This window comes from Oncorhynchus kisutch, linkage group LG30 (genome assembly GCF_002021735.2).
Source record: "Oncorhynchus kisutch isolate 150728-3 linkage group LG30, Okis_V2, whole genome shotgun sequence".
Taxonomy (NCBI): Eukaryota; Metazoa; Chordata; class Actinopteri; order Salmoniformes; family Salmonidae; genus Oncorhynchus; species Oncorhynchus kisutch.
The window spans coordinates 9,091,676-9,112,609 of NC_034203.2; the positions used below are offsets into that span (position 1 = coordinate 9,091,676).

The 20,934-nt window shown below is 46.0% G+C and overlaps 1 protein-coding gene across 2 annotated transcripts in view; it reads right to left on the reverse strand.

The window, feature by feature from the left end:
* Positions 1 to 672: 672 nt before the first annotated feature.
* The window catches only part of LOC109875399 (receptor-interacting serine/threonine-protein kinase 2), a 32,955-nt gene continuing 12,693 nt past the window's right edge, over positions 673 to 20,934 (reverse strand). The window contains exons 8-10 of one of the 2 annotated variants that reach the window (XM_031809735.1): positions 11,801 to 11,891; positions 11,347 to 11,550; positions 673 to 3,317 (exon numbers count right to left, since the gene is read on the reverse strand). In XM_031809735.1, the coding sequence (XP_031665595.1) occupies positions 2,932 to 3,317; positions 11,347 to 11,550; positions 11,801 to 11,891 (681 nt within the window). In that variant the 3' untranslated portion in view covers positions 673 to 2,931. Of the gene's footprint in view, positions 3,318 to 11,346; positions 11,554 to 11,800; positions 11,892 to 20,934 lie in introns of both variants that reach the window. The other variant, XM_020467744.2, reaches the window with a different exon arrangement.

Here is a 20,934-nt window from a genome sequence, read left to right on the forward strand (position 1 = left end):
CAGTCATGTGTGCCAGGAAGCTCCCTTTGCTACTTGAGACCTGTCTTGTGCAGACAACCGAGGATGGATCACTGAATATGAAACATGAAGTCCATGCAATTCATGAAGTTTCCTACAAAACAATTTCCTTTGGCCCATTGTAGGCAAACATATACACACCACATTCCCTTCAGTGTGGGTCAGTTACCTCTTCCTCTGTGACCTGTTCCTAGTGTAACAATTCCCCATCCCCTGGCTTAAAGCACTGGAAGGAGGGCAGCCATGATTGATCCCTGAACAAGGGGCAGCCCCACTGAGCTATATATGAACTGGTGACGGCGTCCAAGATGGTCAACCGTTGTTTTCAATGTAATCTTCACACATTCGCGTACACCGTTTCATGGTTGTTGCCATCGTTCTAGATCCGGTTTTAGAGAGCTGATATCACCTGCACTCAGTGCTCACTGGAGCAGCGACGACGTCATCCAGAAACATGACAGATAGTGGATTCATATAAAAACATATCATCTTTGGCTGTGAGTGCAACATTTTTTTTAGCAGCCTTTAAGACACTTACGTGAATACTTGAATGGATCTTTTGTGTACAAAGGTGATGTATTATTGGCAATTTTCAAATTTGACTTATCTATGAGGCCGTCTATAGACGGGTTGGTTGTTTAGCAACAAAACCAATGCGGGCACAACTATGGGGTAAAACAGACATGGTTGGCTTAGATTGTTGACAACATGTAAGCTGTATTTCGTCCCCAATGTTTATTGAAAACATAAATACATTTGAGCACTTGTCTCAAATACATTGTTACAGTTGTTGGTTAGCTAGCTAGCTAACTGTATCCATATTAGCATTGACATAAAATAAGTCAAACCAAGACATGGTATCAAGAACAATATGAAACTAGCTGAAATGAGTCATTTACAATTCCCCACATGGCAGTTTCTTGTCATTGTTAGTAGCTATCTGGAGTTCTGCTCCATTGCAGCGTGTGCATCGTTTTTGTGATGTTGTCAGCTAACCCATCTATGGGAATTGTGTTTTTGGGCTCAACTTCAGCTACACTGCAATAATCCTAGGCCTGTAGGCGCAGTGGAAAGCAGCTTCCAGACAGGAACCCTGGGCCTTGGGCAGGCCTGACTGACTCCCCTTTAGCTTCAGACACACAATCAGAGGCTGAATGTTTTTGTTGAAGTGCAGGATAACCAACCCCAGCTCTAAGGGTTAGTTAGTTCCTGTTGTAGGAAATGTTACTCAACTCAGCAAAAAAAGAAATGTCCTCTCACTGTCAACTGCGTTTATTTTCAGCAAACTTAACATGTGTAAATATTTTTATGAACATAAGATTCATAAACTGAACAAATTCCACAGACACGTGACTAACAGAAATGGAATAATGTGTCCCTGAACAAAGGGGGGGGGGGGGGGGGGGGGTCAAAATCAAAAGTAACAGTCAGTATCTGGTGTGGCCAATTACAATGGCAAAGTCACAATAATGGCTTCAGATCAAAGTCTACGTTGAGACCTGATTATTGTGACTTTGCCATTGGAATTGTTTGTAAGCTTGTGTAGTCTAAAATTAATTTATGATCGTATGCTATCCATTTGTTTTTTGTATGCTGTTCTTTGTATGCAATTTTAATATTTGAGAATTAACCAATGGATATTAGGCCACTCTTGGCCATGATTACAGACACCCGTGTGTCTTTTGACAAAATATAAACGAGTCATCTCGCAGTGTTTGATTGTACCCTGATGATTATACCCTGTCGGATATTACATTTTTTGCATCTGAGCTCCTAGAGTGTGTGGCTCTCCTTTATTTTCAAGTTTTCTAATCCCCTAGCCAGCACCTCGCCTTAATAGGTGTGCGTTTCTTTTTCTTCTCGATGGGGATGTACATATCATATAAATGATAAGGCCTCAACAGCTTTGGCCCATCCTATGTCGACTAAAGCTCCTATGAACAGAAATTGCACAGTCTATAAGATAAATAAAAATAAGAAAGGCAGTGGTAAAGAAATACCCAAAATACAATGATATTAGTGTAATTTTTGGGGGGACAAACGAAAGGGAATGGGGGTTGATCCAGTTGAGACCAAGCCACAGTGACCTCAACACGGCAGAACTCCAGTCGAGTATCTTATCGGACCTGGAGAGCTACAGAAGAGTCTACACTGTCCACTGAAAATAAGAGTAAAACCAGAGCCATACTGTAGATGAGTATGATGTTACAGTCTGTCTGGATATATTTCTCTGGATAAAACCGTGCCGAGGGGAGAGAACAGAAGGATGCATAGAAGCAGAACTCAAGACTCCAGGGCCTGTACCCCAATCACTCAGAACAAAGGGGAATGTTTTGAGAGAACAAAATTATTTACTAGACAAATGACATAAAATCCAGAATATAATTAGAATTATATTAATTATATAATTATTCAAAGCCTGGATTAAATACTAACGGATTTTGATTGTCAATCCCAACCCATCCTCTGCTTTTTAGAGAACGGGAATGTTTCTAAAGATGTGATTTTGTTTTTCAAAAGGTAGTTTTACCTTCAAGTCTTTTTGCTCAACAGTTTGATGAACAGTGGCAACATACAGTATTGCTCTGTGTGAGTGGGTACCACCATGAGCAATGTGAGAGACAGCTGGGCTTTACCATCCCCCACTAAGGTCAAAGTTCACAGTAAAAACCCAGGGTCATATTCATTAGGGCACACTGTAGCAAAAAAGTTTCAAAAAAAATTGTGCAAAGGAAAACATTCAGGTAGTCTATTCAGTTTGAGTTAGTTTTCTTCCATGTGTTGCCTAATGAAAATGACCCAGGACTAAGAGACAGTAGGGTATTTTTCCACCACCTACAGTAGCTCAATGAGCTAAGTCTTTTACAGTTTATAGTCTTTCTGGTCTCTGGTCTTCTCTGGACTAGTTCTGTCCTAGTAATTCCTTGGGTTGTTGTCGGACACCGAGAGTGGGGGTGTGCTGGTGTTTGGTGCGGCCACAAGGGAGCCGAGCTCTGGGGCGTATGGCTGCAGGCCCAGTTGCTTGTTGCCCTTGAGTTTGCGGACCACCACGCGGCAGAAGTCCTCGCTGTGACGGTGGCAGGTGTCAAGGAGCTGGCGGACCTTGGCAGTGCACGTGGCCCGGTTCACCACCAGCTCGTAGTCCTCGCGCATCAGGAGAGAGCACGCAAGCAGGGCGTCCAGGCTCTGGTTCAGGCAGGCCTCCGTCATCTTGGAGACGATTTCCTCGCGCCGTGCCGCGATCCAGCAAGCCATGGGGCCCAGCCTGGGGCCGAGGGGGTTCGATGGCAGGGTGAAATCTGGGGAAGGTGGGGGGGAAAGTAGGTATTAGATGAGAGGTAATATACAGTGCCTAAAGAAAGTATACACACCAAGTCTTATTCGACAATTTAGATATGGTGTCACAGATCTACACACAATACCCCATAATGTCAAATTGGAATTTCGTTTTATACATAAAATTAAATGCTTAAATTTCTTGAGTCAATAAGTATTCAATCCCTTTTATGGCATGCATAAATATGTTCTGGAGTAAACATTAGCTTTTTTAAATTGAACTTTTATTTTACTAGGCAAGTCAGTTAAGAACAAATTCTTATTTTCCAATGACAGCCTAACCCAACCAAACCCTCCCCTAACCCAGACAACGTTGGGCCAATTGTGTGCCACCCTATGTGACTCCCGATCAAGGCCGGTTGGGATACAGCTCGGGATCTAACCATGGATCGAACCAGGGTCTGTAGTGACGCGTCTAGCACTGAGATGCAGTGCCTTAAACTGCTGTGCCACTCGGGAGCCTAATGTGCTTAACAAATCACATAATATAATTTGCATGGACTCACTTGTGTTCAGTAATAGTTATTAACATGACTTGAATGACTTCCCAAGCTCTACCTCACAGACAAATATCTGTAAGGTCCCTCAGTTGTGTAGTGAATTTCAAGCACAGATTCAACCACAAAGGCCAGGAAAATATTCCAATGCCTCTCAAAGTAGGGCACCTATTGGTAGATGGGTAAAAAAAAATAACAAAGCAGACACTGAATATCTCTTTGATAATGATGAAGTTATTATTTACACTTTGGATGGTTGTATTAATACGCCGAGTCACTACAAAGTTTCAAGCCTCCTTCCTAACTCAGTTGCCAGAGAGGAAGGAAATCGCTCAGTGATTTCACCTGGAAGCCAATGGTGATTTGAAGACAGTTACTGTTTAATGGCTGTGATAGGAGAAAATGAAGAATGGTTCAGCAACATTGTAGTTACTTCACAATTCTAACCTAATTGACAGAGTGAAAAGGAAGCCTGTACAGAATACAAATATTCCAAAACATGCATTCTGTTTGCAACAAGGCACTAAAGTAATACTGCAAAAAAATGTGGCAAAGCAATTTTATTTTTGTCCTGAATTTAAAGTGCTATGTTTGGGGCAAATCCAATACATTGGATTACTGAGTACCACTCTCCCTATATATTTTCAAGCACAGTGATGGCTGCATCATGTAATGGGTATCCTTGTAATCGTTAAGGACTGAGGATTTTTTTTCAGGATAACAAAAATAAATGAAATGGAGCAAAACACAGGCAAAATCCGAGAGGAAAACCTGGTTCAGTCTGCTTTCCACCAGACACTGGAAGATTAATTCACCTTTCAGCAGGACAATAACCTAAAACACAAGGCCAAATCTACACTGGCGTTGATTACCAAGAAGACAGTGAATGTTCCTGAGTGGCCGAGTTACAGGTTTGACTTAAATCTACGGCAAGACCTGAAAATGGTTGTTTGGCAATGATCAACAACCAATTTATCAGAGCTTGAAGAATAATGGGGAAATGTTGCACAATCCAGGTGTGGAAAGCTCTTAGAGACTTACCCAGAAAAACTCACAGCTGTAATTGCTGCCAAAAATGCTAAATCCCGCCCTGTGCCACTGGGTCCTGGACTTCCTGACGGGCCTCCCCTAGGTGGTGAAGGTAGGAAACAACACCTCCACTTCGCTGATTCTCAACACACGGGCCACATCAAGGGTGCGTGCTCAGCCCCCTCCTGTACTCTGTTCACCCATGACTGCATGGCCATGCAGACCTCCAACTCAATCATCAAGTTTGCAGACGACACAACAGTAATAGGCCTGATTACCAACAATGACAAGACAGCCAAGACAGCCTACAGGCAGAGGGTGAGGGCCCTGGCGGCGGCACCAAGAAAAGAACCTCTCCCTCAACAAAATGAAGGAACAGATAATGGACTTCAGGAGACAACAGAGAGAGCACGCCCCTATCCACATCGACGGAGTAGAGAAGGTGAAAAGCTTCAAGTTCCTCTGCGTACACACTACTGACAATCTGAAATGGTCCACCCAAACAGAATGGGTTGGGCTGTTGGGCCTGGTACAGCAACTGCACCACCCGCAACCACAGGACTCACCAGAGGGTGGTGCAGTCTGCCCAACGAATCACCGGGAGCACACTGCCTGCCCTCCAGGATACCTACAGCACAGGAAGACCAATGTCACAGGAAGACCAAAAAGATCATCAAGGACATCAACCACCCGAGCCATGGCCTGTTCACCCCGCTACCACCCAGAAGGCGAGGTCAATACAAGTGCATGAAAGCTGGGACAGAGAGACTGATAAACCGCTTCCATCTCAAAGCCATCAGACTGTTAAATAGCCATCACTTGCCAGCCTCTACCCAGTTCCCTGTCCTGAACTTAGTCACTGTCACTGGCCGTCAATCACCCGGTTACTCAACCCTGCACCTTAGAGGCTGAAATGGTCCACCCAAACAGAATGTGGTGAAAAGGCAGAATAGCGCCTCTTCAATCTCAGGAGGCAGAATTTTTTTTTGCTTAGCCTCTAAGATCCTCACAAACCTTTACAGCTGCACCATTGAGAGAATCCTATTGCTCTATGTATATAGACATGGAATCACTGGCCACTTTAATAATGTTTACATACTGTTTTACTAATTTCACATGTATATACTGTATTCTAGTCAATGCAAATTGGAAAGTTGACTTAAGTAAATGTGATATTTCATTATTTATTGATATTTAATTGTTTTAAATATAACATCCACATACACACATGTTGAAGTCGGAGGTTTACATACACCTTAGCCAAATACATTTGGAAAACTCAGTTATTCACAATTCCTGAAATTAAATCCTAGTAAAACGTTTCCTGTCTTAGGGCAGTTAGGATCACCACTTTATTTTAAGAATGTGAAATGTCAGAATAATAGTGATTTATTTCAGCTTTTATTTCTTTCATCACATCCAACTTGGGTCAAATGTTTCAGGTAGCCTTCCACAAGCTTCCCACAATACGTTTGGTGAATTTGGGCCCATTCCTCCTGACAGATCTGGTGTAACTGAGTCAGGTTTGTTGGCATCCTTGCTCACATACGCTTTTTCAGTTCTGCCCACAAATTTTCTACAGGATCGAGGTCAGGGCTTTGTGATGGCCAATCCAATACCTTGACTTTGTTGTCCTTAAGCCATTTTGCCAAAACTTTGGAAGTATGCTTGGGGTCATTGTCCATTTGGAAGACCCATTTGCGACCAAGCTTTAACATCCTGACTGATGTCTTGAGATGTTGCTTCAATATATGCACATAATTTTTCTAACTCATGATGCCATCTATTGTGTGAAGTGCACCAGTCCCTCCTGCAGCAAAGCACCCCCACAACATGATGCTGCCACCCCCTTGCTTCATGGTTGGGATGGTGTTCTTCGGCTTGCAAGCCTTTTTCCTCCAAACATAACGATGGTCATCATGGCCAAACAGTTCTAGTTTCATCAGACCGGAGGACATTACTCCAAAAAGTACGATGTGCAGTTGCAAACCGCAGTTTGGCTTTTTTATGGCGGTTTTGGAGCAGTGGCTTCTTCCTGGCTGAGCGGCCTTTCAGGTCATGTCGATATAGGACTTGTTTTACTGTGGATATCGATACTTTTGTACCAGTTTCCTCCAGCATCTTCACAAGGTCCTTTGCTGTTGTTCTGGGATTGATTTGCTCCTTTCGCACCAAAGTATGTTAATCTCTAGGAGACAGAACGCGTCTCCTTCCTGAGCGGTATGACGGCTGCGTGGTCCAATGGTGTTTATACTTGAGTACGATTGTTTGTACAGATGAATGTGGTACCTTCAGGCGTTTGGAAATTGCTCTCAAGGATGAACCAAACACGTGGTGGTCTACAATTATTTTTCTGAGGTCATGGCTGATTTTCCCATGATGTCACACAAAGAGGAACTGAGTTTGAAGGTAGGCCCCTGAAATACATCCACAGGTACACCTCCAATTGACTCAAATTATGTCATGCAAAGTAGATGTCCTGACCGACTTGCCAAAACTATAGTTTGTTAACAAGAAATTTGCGGAGTGGTTGAAAAACGAGTTTTAATGACGCCAACCTAAGTGTATGTAACCTTCCGACTTCATATGTATAGCAATATTAAAGTGACATAAGTTTTAATTATTTTATACTTTTTTTTAAACATATTTTTACTTTACAGATATGCAAAGTCAGGATGGTGTTCTCCGTTTTGCTCTGACCCCCCAAGTGTCAAATAGCTAATACACACAGTGCATTCGGAAAGTATTCTAAAATTGATTACATATCCCCCCCCCCTCAATCTACACACATTACCCCATAATGACAAAGCAAAAAAAACTGGTTTTGCAAATGTATACCTTATTTACATAAGTATTCAGACCCTTTGCGATGAGGCTCAGGTGGAACCTGTTTCCATTGATCATTCTTGAGATGTTTCTACAACTTGATTGGAGTCCACCTGTGGTAAATTCAATTGATTGGACATGATTTGGAAAGGCACACACCTGTCTATATAAAAAGGTCCCACAGTTGACATTGCCTGTCAGAGCAAAAATCGGGCCATGAGGTTGAAGAAATTGTCTTTAAAGCTCAGAGACAGGATTGTGTCAAGGCACAGATCTGGGGAAGGGTACCAAAAAATGTGTGCAGCATTGAAGGTCCCCAAGAACTCAGTGGCCTCCATCATTCTCAAATGATTTGGAGGCCACCACCAAGAGTCTTCCTAGAGCTGGTTGGCCAGCCAAACTGAGCAATCTGGGGAGAAGGGCCTTGGTCAGGGAGGTGACCAAGAACCCAATGGTCACGGTAGGGACTTGGAGACTAGTCAGGATCGAGGGAAAGATGAACGGAGCAAAGTACAGAAAAATCCTTGATGAAAACCTTCTCCAGAGCGCTCAAGACCTCAGACTGGATTGAAGGTTCACCTTCCAACAGGACCACAACCCTGAGCACATAGCCAAGTCAATGCAGGAGTGGCTTCTGGACAAGTCTCAATTTCCTTGAGTGGCCCAGACAGAGCCCAGACGTGAACCCGATCTAACATCTCTGGAGTGACCTGGAAATAGCTTTGCAGTGACGCTCCCCATCCAACCTGACAGAGCTTGAGAGGATCTGCAGAGAAGAATGGGAGGAACTCCCCAAATACAGGTGTATCAAGCTTGTCGCGTCAGATGATTTGAGGCTGTAATCGCTGCCAAAGGTGTTTTAACAAAGTACCGAGTAAAGGCTCAGAATACTTATGTAAAATGTGATATTTAATTTTTTTCATTTTGGGGTATCGTGTGCAGATTGATTTAATACACTTTAGAATAAGGCTGTAACGTAACAAAACGTGGAAAAACTCAAGGGGTCTGAATAATTTCTGAATGCACTGTACATAAATTCAGAAAAAAAAGAAACAGCCCTTTTTCAGGGCCATGTCTTTCAAAGATAATTTGTAAAAATACAAATAACTTCACAGATCTTCATTGTAAAGGGTTTAAACACTGTTTCCCAAGCTTGTTCAATGAACCATAAACAATTAATGAACATGCACCTGCGGAACGGTCTTTAAGACACTAACAGCTTACAGACGGTAGGCAATTAAGGTCACAGTCATGAAAACTTAAGACACTAAAAGAGGCCTTTCTACTGACTCTGGAAAAACAACAAAAGAAAGATGCCCAGGGTCACTGCTCATCTGCGTGAACGTGCCTTAGGCATGCTGCAAGGGGGCATGAGGACTGCAGATGTGGCCAGGGCAATAAATTGCAATGTCCGTACTGTGAGACGCCTAAGACAGTGTTACAGGGAGACAGGATGGACAGCTGATCATCCTCGCAGTGGCAGACCACGTGTAACAACACCTGCACAACAGGATCGGTACAGTCGAACGTCACACCTACGGGACAGGTACAGGAGAGCAACAACAACTGCCCGAGTTACACCAGGAGCGCCCAATCCCTCCAGCAGTGCTCAGACTGTCCGCAATAGGCTGAGAGAGGCTGGACTGAGGGCTTATAGGCCTGTTGTAAGGCAGGTCCTCACCAGACATCACCAGCAACAATGTTGCCTATGGGCACAAACCCACCGTCGCTGGACCGGACAGGACTGGCAAAAGGTGCTCTTCACTGACGAGTTGCGTTTTTTTCTCACCAGGGGTGATGGCGGATTCCCATTTTTCGTCGAAGGAATGAGCGTTACACCGAGGTCTGTACTCTGGAGCGGGATCGATTTGGAGGTGGAGGGTCCGTCATGGTCTGGGGCGGTGTGTCACAGCATCATTGGACTGAGCTTGTTGTCATTGCAGGCAATCTCAATGCTGTGCATTACAGGGAAGACATCCTCCTCCCTCATGTGGTACCTTTCCTGCAGGCTCATCCTGACATGACCCTCCAGCATGACAATGCCACTAGCCATACTGCTCGTTCTTTGCGTGATTTCCTGCAAGACAGGAATGTCAGTGTTCTGCCATGGCCAGCAAAGAGCCCGGATCTCAATCCCATTGAGCACGTCTGGGACCTGTTGGATTGGATCGGAGGGTGAGGGCTAGGGCCATTCCCCCCAGAAATGTCCGGGAACTTGCAGGTGAGTTGGTGGAAGAGTGGGGTAACATCTCACAGCAAGAACTGGCAAATCTGGTACAGTCCATGAGGAGGAGATGCACTGCAGTACTTAATGCAGCTGGTGGCCACACCAGATCTTGTTATGTACATACAAATATTTACACATGTTAAGTTTGCTGAAAATAAACGCAGTTGACAGTGAGGACGTTTCTTTTTTTGATGAGTTTACATACATATACATGAACAAAAATATAAATGCAACATGCAACAATTTCTAATATTGTACTGAGTTACACTTCATAGAAGGAAATCAGTCAATTGAAATAAATACATTAGGCCCTATTCTATTGATTTTACATGACTGTGAAGGGGTGCAGCCATGGGTGGGCCTGGCTCCCCAGTGGGTGGGCCTATGCCCTCCCAGCCAATCAGAGTTATTTTCTTCACAAATGGCTTTTATTACAGACAGAAATACTCCTCAGCACCTGCCCACCCCCCTCAGATGATCCCACAGATGAAGAAGCATGATGTGGAGGTCCTGGGCTGGCGTGGTCACATGTGGTCTGTGGTTGTGAGGCCGGTAGGAAGTACTGCCAAATTCTCTAAAACGACGTTGGAGGCAGAAAATTCTATTATCTGGAAACAGCTCTGGTGGACATTCCTGCAGTTATGCCAATTCCTGCATGCCAATTGCACGCTCCCTCAAAACTTGAGACATCTGTGGCATTGTGTTGTGTGACAAAACTACACAAATTAAATGACATTTTATTGTCCCCAGCACAAGGTGCACCTGTGTAATGATCATGCGATTTCATCAGCTTCTTGATATGTCACACCTGTCAAGTGGATGGATTATCTTGGCAAAGGAGAAATGCTCACTAATAAGGGATATAAAGATATGGGCACAACATTTGAAAAAAATAAGCTTTTGGTGCTATTTTGTGTGTAGATTTATTATTTCAGCTCATGAAACATGTGACCAACACTTTACATGTTGCGTTTATATATTTGTTCAGTCTATTTCTTAATTCCAGTCTTCTACTTTTAGATTTGTGTGTATTGTTAGATATTAATGTACTGTTGGAGCTAGAAACACAAGCATTTCGCTACACCCGCAATAACATCTACAAAATGTGTATGCAAAAAAATAAATATTTGATGAAGATTTTCTACAAAGTATTGACTCAGGGGTGTGAATACTTATGTAAGTGAGATATCAGTATGTTAGATTCAATACATTTTCAAAAATTTTGAATAATCACGTTGTCATTATGGGCTATTGTGGATTAAATCTATTTAATCCACTTTGAACTCAGGCTGTGACACAACAAAATGGTGAATAACTCAAGGGATATGAATACTTTCTGAAGGCACTGTAGGTAGTGAGACTAGGAGGGTGTAATGTTAGTCATGTTGTGATTTGGTTGTGAACTTCTATTACCTGGCTGTGGTTGGTATGGCTGTGACTTCAGGGTGAGGTTGTCCAGGTGCATCACACACTCCGTCTCCGGCAGGCCTGGTTTGAGGGGAATATTGAGGTTATTCAGGGGCCTGGCACTCTGGGGGTAGTCGTTGAGGTGGTTGTCCTCTAGGGTCTGCTTTCTGAGAGGCTCCAGGTTGTGGGACATGAACGACGTGAGGGATACTTCTAGGAGGGATGAGAAGGAGGGGTTGGGGGGGAATGGGAGACGAGGAGAGATGGGTGTCAATCAGAGGAGGCTCCTCCAAGGAAGAAGAGGAGGATATTCTCCTCATTAACTTGAGGAAAGATGTATCAATTCAAAGTATTTTCAAAAGAGAAGAGTATACAACGCAGCAACAAAGTAGTACTCAGGAAACTCTTCAGCAGTCATTTGCAACTGTCAATCACAGTATAGGAAAGGGGGTAGGCTTACCTTTAAAAGGTGGGGCATCGGTGCTAGTGAGGGAGCTCGGTCGGGAGATGTCCGTGTCCTGGGAGGAGCAAGACCCAGAGCCAGAGCTTCCCTATGGCAGTGAGAGAAGGACGGTAAGAAAATCTGGTTACCGCTCCAATCTACTACACCTTCCTAATATTGAGTTGTTAACCCCCTTTGCCCTCAGAACAGCCTCAATTTGTTTTGGCATGGACTCTACAAGGTGTCCATAGGGATGCATTCCATAGGGATGCTGGCCCAAGTTGACTCAAATGCTCACAGTTGTGTTAAGTTGTCTGGATGTCCTTTTGATGGTGGACCATTCTTGATACACACGGAAAACTGTTGAGCGTGAAGAAACAGCAGCATTGTAGTTCTTGACACACTCAAACCGGTGTGTCTGGCACCCACTACCGTGTCCCGTTCAAAGGCACTTAAATATTTTGTCTTGCCTATTCCCCCTCTGAATGGCACACATACACAATCCATTTCTGAATTGTCTCAAGGCTTAAAAAGATTTACACTGCTCAAAAAAATAAAGGGAACACAAAAATAACACATCCTAGATCTGAATGAATGAAATATTCTTATTAAATACTTTTTTCTTTACATAGTTGAATGTGCTGACAACAAAATCACACAAAAATGATAAATGGAAATCAAATTTATCAACCTATGGAGGTCTGGATTTGGAGTGACACTCAAATTAAAGTGGAAAACCACATTACAGGCTGATCCAACTTTGATGTAATGTCCTTAAAACAAGTCAAAATGAGGCTCAGTAGTGTGTGTGGCCTCCACGTGCCTGCATGACCTCCCTACAACGCCTGGGCATGCTCCTGATGAGGTGGCGGATGGTCTCCTGAGGGATCTCCTCCCAGACCTGGACTTAAGCACCTGGACTTAAGCGAGACATGATGTCCCAGATGTGCTCAATTGGATTCAGGTCTGGGGAAAGGGTGGGCCAGTCCATAGCATCAATGCCTTCCTCTTGCAGGAACTTCTGACACACTCCAGCCACATGAGGTCTAGCATAGTCTTGCATTAGGAGGAACCCAGGGCCAACCTGAACCTGCTTTCATCTGTGAAGAGCACAGGGCGCCAATGGCGAATTTGCCAATCTTGGTGTTCTCTGGCAAATGCCAAACGTCCTGCACAGTGTTGGGCTGTAAGCACAACCCCCACCTGTGGACGTCGGGCCCTCATACCACCCTCATGGAGTCTGTTTCTGACCGTTTGAGCAGACACATGCACATTTCTGGCCTGCTGGAGGTCATTTTGTAGGGCTCTGGCAGTGCTCCTCCTGCTCCTCCTTGCACAAAGGCGGAGGTAGCGGTCCTGCTGCTGGGTTGTTGCCCTCCTACGGCCTCCTCCACGTCTCCTGATGTACTGGCCTGTCTCCTGGTAGCGCCTCCATGCTCTGGACACTACGCTGACAGACACAGCAAACCTTCTTGCCACAGCTCGCATTGATGTGCCATCCTGGATGAGCTGCAGTACCTGAGCCACTTGTGTGGGTTGTAGACTCCGTCTCATGCTACCACTAGAGTGAAAGCACCGCCAGCATTCAAAAGTGACCAAAACATCAGCCAGGAAGCATAGGAACTGAGAAGTGGTCTGTGGTCACCACCTGCAGAACCACTCCTTTATTGGGGGTGTCTTGCTAATTGCCTATAATTTCCACCTGTTGTCTATTCCATTTGCACAACAGCATGTGAAATTCATCAGTGTTGCTTCCTAAGTGGACAGTTTGATTTCACAGGAGTGTGATTGACTTGGAGTTACATTGTGTTGTTTAAGTGTTCCCTTTATTTTTTTGAGCAGTGTATTTTATCCTGTCTCCACCCCTTCATCTACACTGATTTGAAGTGGATTTAACAAGTGACATCAATAAGGAATCATAGCTTTCACCTGGATTCACCTTGTCAATCTATGTCATGGAAAGAGCAGGTGTTCCAAATGCTTGTATTATTGGTTGAAATTATGTTGGATTTAAGATTTGATTTAGACACCTGTTATTTGGCCTTGTTTCAATGTTGATAGTGCAATGGAATGTTTAAATCAATGTCATTGTTTCAAAGCCATGCCATCAATCTAAATAAAGACGTACTGTATATTGAAATAAAAGGAGAAGGCACAGTCCAACGATTCCTGCCTGAACAGTGACTCCTACTGTTAGGAGGGGTAATACACTTAAGTTAGAATTGGTCTACCATCCAGATGCCTACCTCTCTAAAAACCTGCTTAGCTCGGGTAACAAACAAGCTGTGTATGTTTCAGTTTTAGCTATCATGTCAACACATTTTGACATTGATCAGCTTCCATATTCATTTGCGTATTCTACCAAAATAACATTGAATAGTTGAAAGTAACAAACGTTTCTTACACAAGCTGTATGTAGAGTGAGTTTGGGTTTATGTAGGCTACATTGACATCTGATGTGTCCAACAAAGGACACCATCATTTTATCGAGTAGCTAGGGTATACTGTCATTCATCCATGGTTGACTGGATCTTTGGAAGTTTAGAAGTAGTTACTATTCGCCTTATAAATAGGATGCCAAATTCACGATATTAATAATACACTGTTATCTTTTGATATTGTCTTGTATACGAAGGATGTTGGTTGATTTCACATTTTATCTACAAGTTCTTAATATGTTGGTGTCACGACTTCTGCCGAAGTTTGCTCCCCTGCCTGTTCGGGCGGTGCTCGGTGGTCGTCTTCACCGTCCGTCCTACTAGGACGGCTTGCGTTAAGGCTAGGGATTCCCCTGGTGTTGTTAGACCTACCTTTCCCCGTGCACTCCTTAGATAGCCGACCATTAGGGTTCAGGAGTAATTAGGGAGGCTACGGTGCCGCTGGACATGGTAACACAGGGGGATCATAAGGAGCAGATTAGTCTGTTCCTCTTTTTTGTGAAGAAGAAGGATGGAGGTCTGCGTCCGTGCATTGATTATAGAGGTCTAAATTCCATCACAGTGGGGTTTAGTTACCCACTACCTCTCATCGCTACGGCGGTGGAATAATTTCACGGGGCGCGCTTCTTCACAAAACTGGACCTGAGGAGCGCGTATAATCTGGTGCGTATCCGGGGAGGAGATGAGTGGAAAACCGCATGTAGTACTACATCTGGTCATTATGAGTACCGCGTCATGCCATACGGGTTGAAGAATGCTCCAGCCGTCTTCCAATCCTTCGTAGATGAGATTCTCAGAGACCTGCTCAGGCAGGGAGTGGTAGTGTACATCGATGACATCTTGATCTATTCTGCCACACGCGCGGCGCATGTGTCTCTGGTGCGTAAGGTACTTGGGCGACTGCTGGAGCATGACCTGTATTGCAAGGTGGAGAAATGTGAGTTTTTCAAACAGTCCGTTTCCTTCCTGGGTTATCGTATTTCCACCTCCGGGGTGGTGATGGAGGATGACCGCGTTACAGCCGTGCGTAATTGGCCGACTCCGACCACGGTGAAAGAAGTGCAGGGTTTGCCAATTACTACCGGAGGTTTATCCGGGGTTTTGGTCAGGTGGCTGCTCCCATCACCTCACTGCTGAAGGGAGGACCGGTGCACTTGCGTTGGTCAGCAGAGGCGGGCAGAGCTTTCAGTCATTTGAAAGAGCTGTTCACCAATGCGCCCGTGTTGGTGCATCCGGACCCCTCTTTAGCGTTCATAGTGGAGGTGGATGCGTCCGAGGCTGGGGTCGGAGCCGTGCTGTCCCAGCGCTCGGGCGTGCCACCCAAACTCCGCCCGTGTGCTTTCTTTTCAAGCAAGCTCAGCCCAGCAGAGCAAAACTATGACGTGGGGGACCGGGAGTTGTTAGCTGTAGTCAAGGCTCTGAAGGTGTGGAAAAATTGGCTTGAGGGGGCTAAACACCCTTTTCTCATCTGGACTGACCATCGTAATCTCGAGTATATCCGGGCAGCGAGGAGACTAAATCCACGTCAGGCTAGATGGGCCATGTTTTTTACCAGGTTTCGGTTTACCATCTCATACCGGCCAGGCTCCCAAAACACCAAAGCCGACGCGCTGTCCCGCCTCTATGATACCGAGGAGCGGACCGTTGAGCCAACTCCCATCATTGCACCGTCATGTCTCGTGGCACCTGTGGTATGGGAGGTGGATGCGGAGATAGAGGAGGCCTCACGGTCAGAGCCGGCCCCCCCTAACTGTCCAGTGGGGACTCAGTACGTGCCGAGGGGGGTCCGGGACAAGCTGATCCGGTGGGCTCATACTCTCCCCTCCCCGGGTCATCCTGGCATCGAGAGGACAGTGCGGAGTCTGAGAGGGAGATATTGGTGGCCCACGCTGGCTAAAGACGTGAGATTTTATGTCTCCTCCTGCTCAGTGTGTACTCAGAGCAAGGCTCCTCGGCACCTGCCTAGAGGGAAATTACAACCCCTCCCCGTTCCACAACGGCCGTGGACACACTTATCGGTGGACTTCCTTACCGACCTTCCCCCGTCCCAGGGAAGTACTGCGATCCTGGTTGGTTTTCTAAGTCCTGTCGTCTCATCCCGTTGCCCGGTCTCCCTACGGCCCTGCAGACTGCGGAGGCCTTGTTTACCCATGTCTTCCGGCACTATGGGGTGCCTGAGGACATCGTTTCTGATCGGGGCCCCCAATTCACGTCCAGAGTGTGGAGGGCGTTTATGGAGAGACTGGGGGTCTCGGTCAGCTTAACCTCAGGTTTTCACCCCGAGAGTAATGGGCAGGTGGAGCGCGTAAACCAGGATGTGGGCAGGTTTCTGCGGTCCTATTGCCGGGACCGGCCTGGTGAGTGGGAAAGGTATGTTCCCTGGGCTGAACTAGCTCAGAACTCCCTACGCCACTCCTCAACTAACTTGTCCCCTTTTGAGTGTGTGTTAGGTTACCAGCCGGTCCTGGCCCCATGGCACCAGAGCCAGACCGAGGCTCCTGCGGTAGAGGAATGGGTACAGCGCTCCAAGGACACCTGGAAAGCCGTTCAGGACTCACTACGGTTAGCGGGAGAACGGCAGAAGAGGAGCGCTGACCAGCACCGCAGTGAGGCCCCCGTGTTTGAACCGGGGGACAGGGTCTGGCTCTCGACCCGAAACCTGCCCCTCCGCCTGTCCTGTCGGAAGCTGGGGCCGCAGTGTGTGGGGCCGTTCAAAGTCCTAAGGAGAATAAACGAGGTGTGTTACAGGTTACAACTTCCTAGGTATTACCGTATTAACCCCTCGTTTCATGTGTCTCACCTCAGGCCGGTGGTGGCTGGTCCCCTGCAAGAAGGTGAGGTGCCTGAGGTCCCTCCACCCCCTCTGGACATCGAGGGGTCCCCGGCGTACACAGTTCGGGTCATTCTGGATTCGAGACGCCGGGTGGGGGGCCTACAGTACCTTGTGGACTGGGAGGGGTACGGTCCGGAGGAGATATGCTGGGTTCCGGTGGGGGACATTTTGGACCCTTCTCTCCTGAGAGATTTCCACCACCTCCACCCGGATCGCCCGGCACCTTGTCCTCCGGGTCGCCCTCGAGGCCGGTGGCGGCGTGCTGCGGGAGTCGCGCGTCAGGGGGGGGGGGGGGTACTGTCACGCGTCAGGGGGGGGGGGGGTACTGCCACGACTTCCGCCGAAGTTGGCTCCCCTGCCTGTTCGGACGGTGCTCGGCGGTCGTCTTCACCGTCCTACTAGCCACTACCGATCCCTTAGTGGTGGCTAGTAGGACGGTGAAGACGACCGCCGAGCACCGTCCGAACAGGCAGGGGAGCCAACTTCGGCGGAAGTCGTGGCAGTACCCCCCCCCCCCCTGACGCGCGACTCCCGCATCGCCCGGCACCTTGTCCTCCGGGTCGCCCTCGAGGCCGGTGGCGGCGTGCTGCGGGAGTCGCGCGTCAGATCGGTAGTGGCTAGTAGGACGGTGAACACGACCGCCGAGCACCGTCCGAATAGGCAGGGGAGCCAACTTCGGCGGAAGTCGTGACAGTACCCCCCCCCCCCCCCCCCCCTGACGCGCGACTCCCGGATCGCCCGGCACCTTGTCCTCCGGGTCGCCCTTGAGGCCGGTGGCGGCGTGCTGCGGGAGTCGCGCGTCAGGGGGGGGGGGGGGGGGGTACTGTCACGACTTCCGCCGACGTTGGCTCCCCTGCCTGTTCGGACGGTGCTCGGCGGTCGTCTTCACCGTCCTACTAGCCACTACCGATCCCTTTTTCGTTTGTCTGTTGGTTTTGTCTTATTAGTTTCACCTGTGTGTATTTTAGTTTAATTAGCGTCCTTATATTTAGTAGGTTGTCCCGCCCTTGTTTTGTGCGGGATTGTTTTTGTATTCCTGTTATTTTGGTCCTGCTTTGGATTATTCACCCTGTGTGTTGGGTTGACCGTTGTTTTGTGCGCCGGAGAATAAACTGTCTAATAATTGAAGCCTGCTCTCTGCGCCTGATTCCACCCACCTTAGTAATTCGTGACAGTTGGATTCACATCTCCATCAAAAAAATGAAGTTGAAGAATATGAATAAATGAAATCAAACTTCATTTGAAGTGCATTTAAAAAGTTTGATTTAGTGACATTTAGTACATTTTTGTGTGCAAATGTATTAAAAATACAACTTGAAATATCACATTGACATAAGTGTTCTGACATAAGTGTTCTCAGTACTTTGTTGAAGCACGGTTGGCAGCGATTACAGCCTCAAGTCTTCTTGAGTATGACACTACAAGCTTGGCACACCTGTATTTGGGGAGTTTCTCCCATTCTTCGCTGCAGATCCTCTCAAGCTCTGTCAGGTTGGATGTGGAGCGTTGTATTTCAGATTTTATATTTGTATACATTTGCTAAAATTAGCTTCTTTCCCTCAAATGTTGTGCAGAAATGTATTTACATCCCTATTAGTGAGCATTTCTCCTTTGCCAAGATAATCCATCCACCTGACTAGGGACAATAAAAGGCCACTTTAAAATGTGCAGTTTTTCACACAACATTATGCCAAGGTTTAATGTCCACCGGAGCTGTTGCCAGAGAATTGAATGTTTATTTCTCTACCATAAGCTGCCTCCAAGATCGTTTTAGAGAATTTGCCAGTACGTCCAACCGGCCTCACAACCACCACATCCGGCTTCTTCACCTGCGGGATCGTCTGATGGGGGGTGCTGAGGAGTATTTCTGTCTGTAATAAAACCCTTTGGTGGGGAAAAACTCATTCTGAATGGCTAGGGCTGGCTCCCTAGTGGGTGGGCCTATGCCCTCCAAGGATCACTCATGACTGCAATTACATATTTTTTCATTTTTGTAATTTACGAGATGCCCATATCCAGAGCGACAATGCCCATATCCAGAGTGAGTACATTTTCATACTGGTTCCCAGTGGGAATCGAACCCACAACCCTGGTGTTGCAAGGTGCCATGCTCTCCTAACTGAGCCACACGGATCCAACACCCCTGCCACCCCTGTCATGTGAAATTCATAGATTAGGGCCTTATGAATTTAATTAAATTGACTGATTTCCTGATATGAAATTAAACTCATTAAATCATTGAAATTGTTGCGTTGATATTTTTGTTCAGTATAATATACACAGTACCGGTCAAAAAATTTAACACACCTACTCATTCCAGGTTTTTTCTTTATTTTTTACATTGTAAAACATATGGAATCATGTAGTAAACAAAAAAGTGTTAAACAAATCTAAATATATTTTATATTTGAGATTCTTTAAAGTAGCCACCCTTTGCCTTGATGACAGCTTTGCACACTCTCAACCAGCTTCCATGAGATAGTCACCTGGAATGCGTTTCAATTAACAGGTGTGCCTTGTTAAAAGTTCATTTGTGGAATTTCTTAACTTCTTAATGCGCTAGAACCAATCAGTTGTCTTGTGACAAGGTAGGGGGGTATATAGAAGATAGCCCTAATTGGTAAAAGACCAAGTCCATATTATGGCAAGAAAAGCTCAAAGAGAAACGACAGTCCATCATTACTTTACGACATGAAGGTCAGTCAATTCGGAATATTTCAAGAACTTTGAAAGTCTCTTCAAGTGCATTCGCAAAAAAACATCAACCGCTATGATGAAACTGGCTCTCATGAGGACCGCCACAGGAAAGGAAGACCCAGAGTTACCTCTGCTGCAGAGGATAAGTTCAGTAGAGTTAACTGCACCTCAGATTGCAGCACAAATAAATGCTTCACAGAGTTCAAGTAACAGACATCTCAACATCAACTGTTCAGAGGAGACTGCGTGAAATCATGCCTTCATGGTCAAACTGCTGCAAAGAAACCACTACTAAAGGACACCAATAAGAAGAGACTTGCTTGGGCCAAGATGAGACCGGTGGATATCTGTCCTTTGCTCTGATCAGTCCAAATTTGAGATTTTTGGTTCCAACCACTGTGTCTTTGAGACGCAGAGTAGGTGAACGGATGATCTCTGCATGTGTGTTTCCCACCGGTGAAGCATGGGGGAGGAGCTGTGGGGGTGCTTTGTAGTGCATTGACTGCTTTCAGAATATGTTTCCCTCCTATGGCTCTCACAACTTGAATGCGCCTCGAGAGGAATATTTATCTCGCATAAAACACACAACCTCAAGCCGACTAGGTAAACTATTCTACTATGGTGTTGTCTGATGTTCTTTTAACAACGTTACATGGCAAATATAGTAGCACTGGAAAGTTATATCCTGAGTGATAAAATAGAGGCTTTGAATTACTTATCCAGCAGCTAGAGTACGCAACATACAGCTGTCTGAGTTGAACGCCGCTGTGAAGTACATTATAAACTATTTAAATTCCCTTCATCTGAACATTGGCATTTCAGCAACAATCATGCATGTCAGTTCTGTGCACACGGCATAACTGAGAAAATCTCATATTTGAGAATACATTTGTATTCTGTCTGCATTAAGCTGTGTCATCTCAAACCAAACCAGCCCCCCCCCCCCCCAAGAGGTTTTTATTGATCTACACCGATCTCATAAACGTCCTCTCCAGAATCTATATGACGGAAATCCATTGCGGTGACAGAACTTTATCCCCTGTGGATGGTGCTGTTTCAAAGGTCAGTGTACTCACTTGCCAGGGACTGGGGTTGTCCTTCAGAATGTTTAAAATCTTCTCCTCCCTCCCCCTCTCTCTCTAGCTGATGAGGAGGGCAGAGTAGCAGCCTGCCCTCCTCATCAG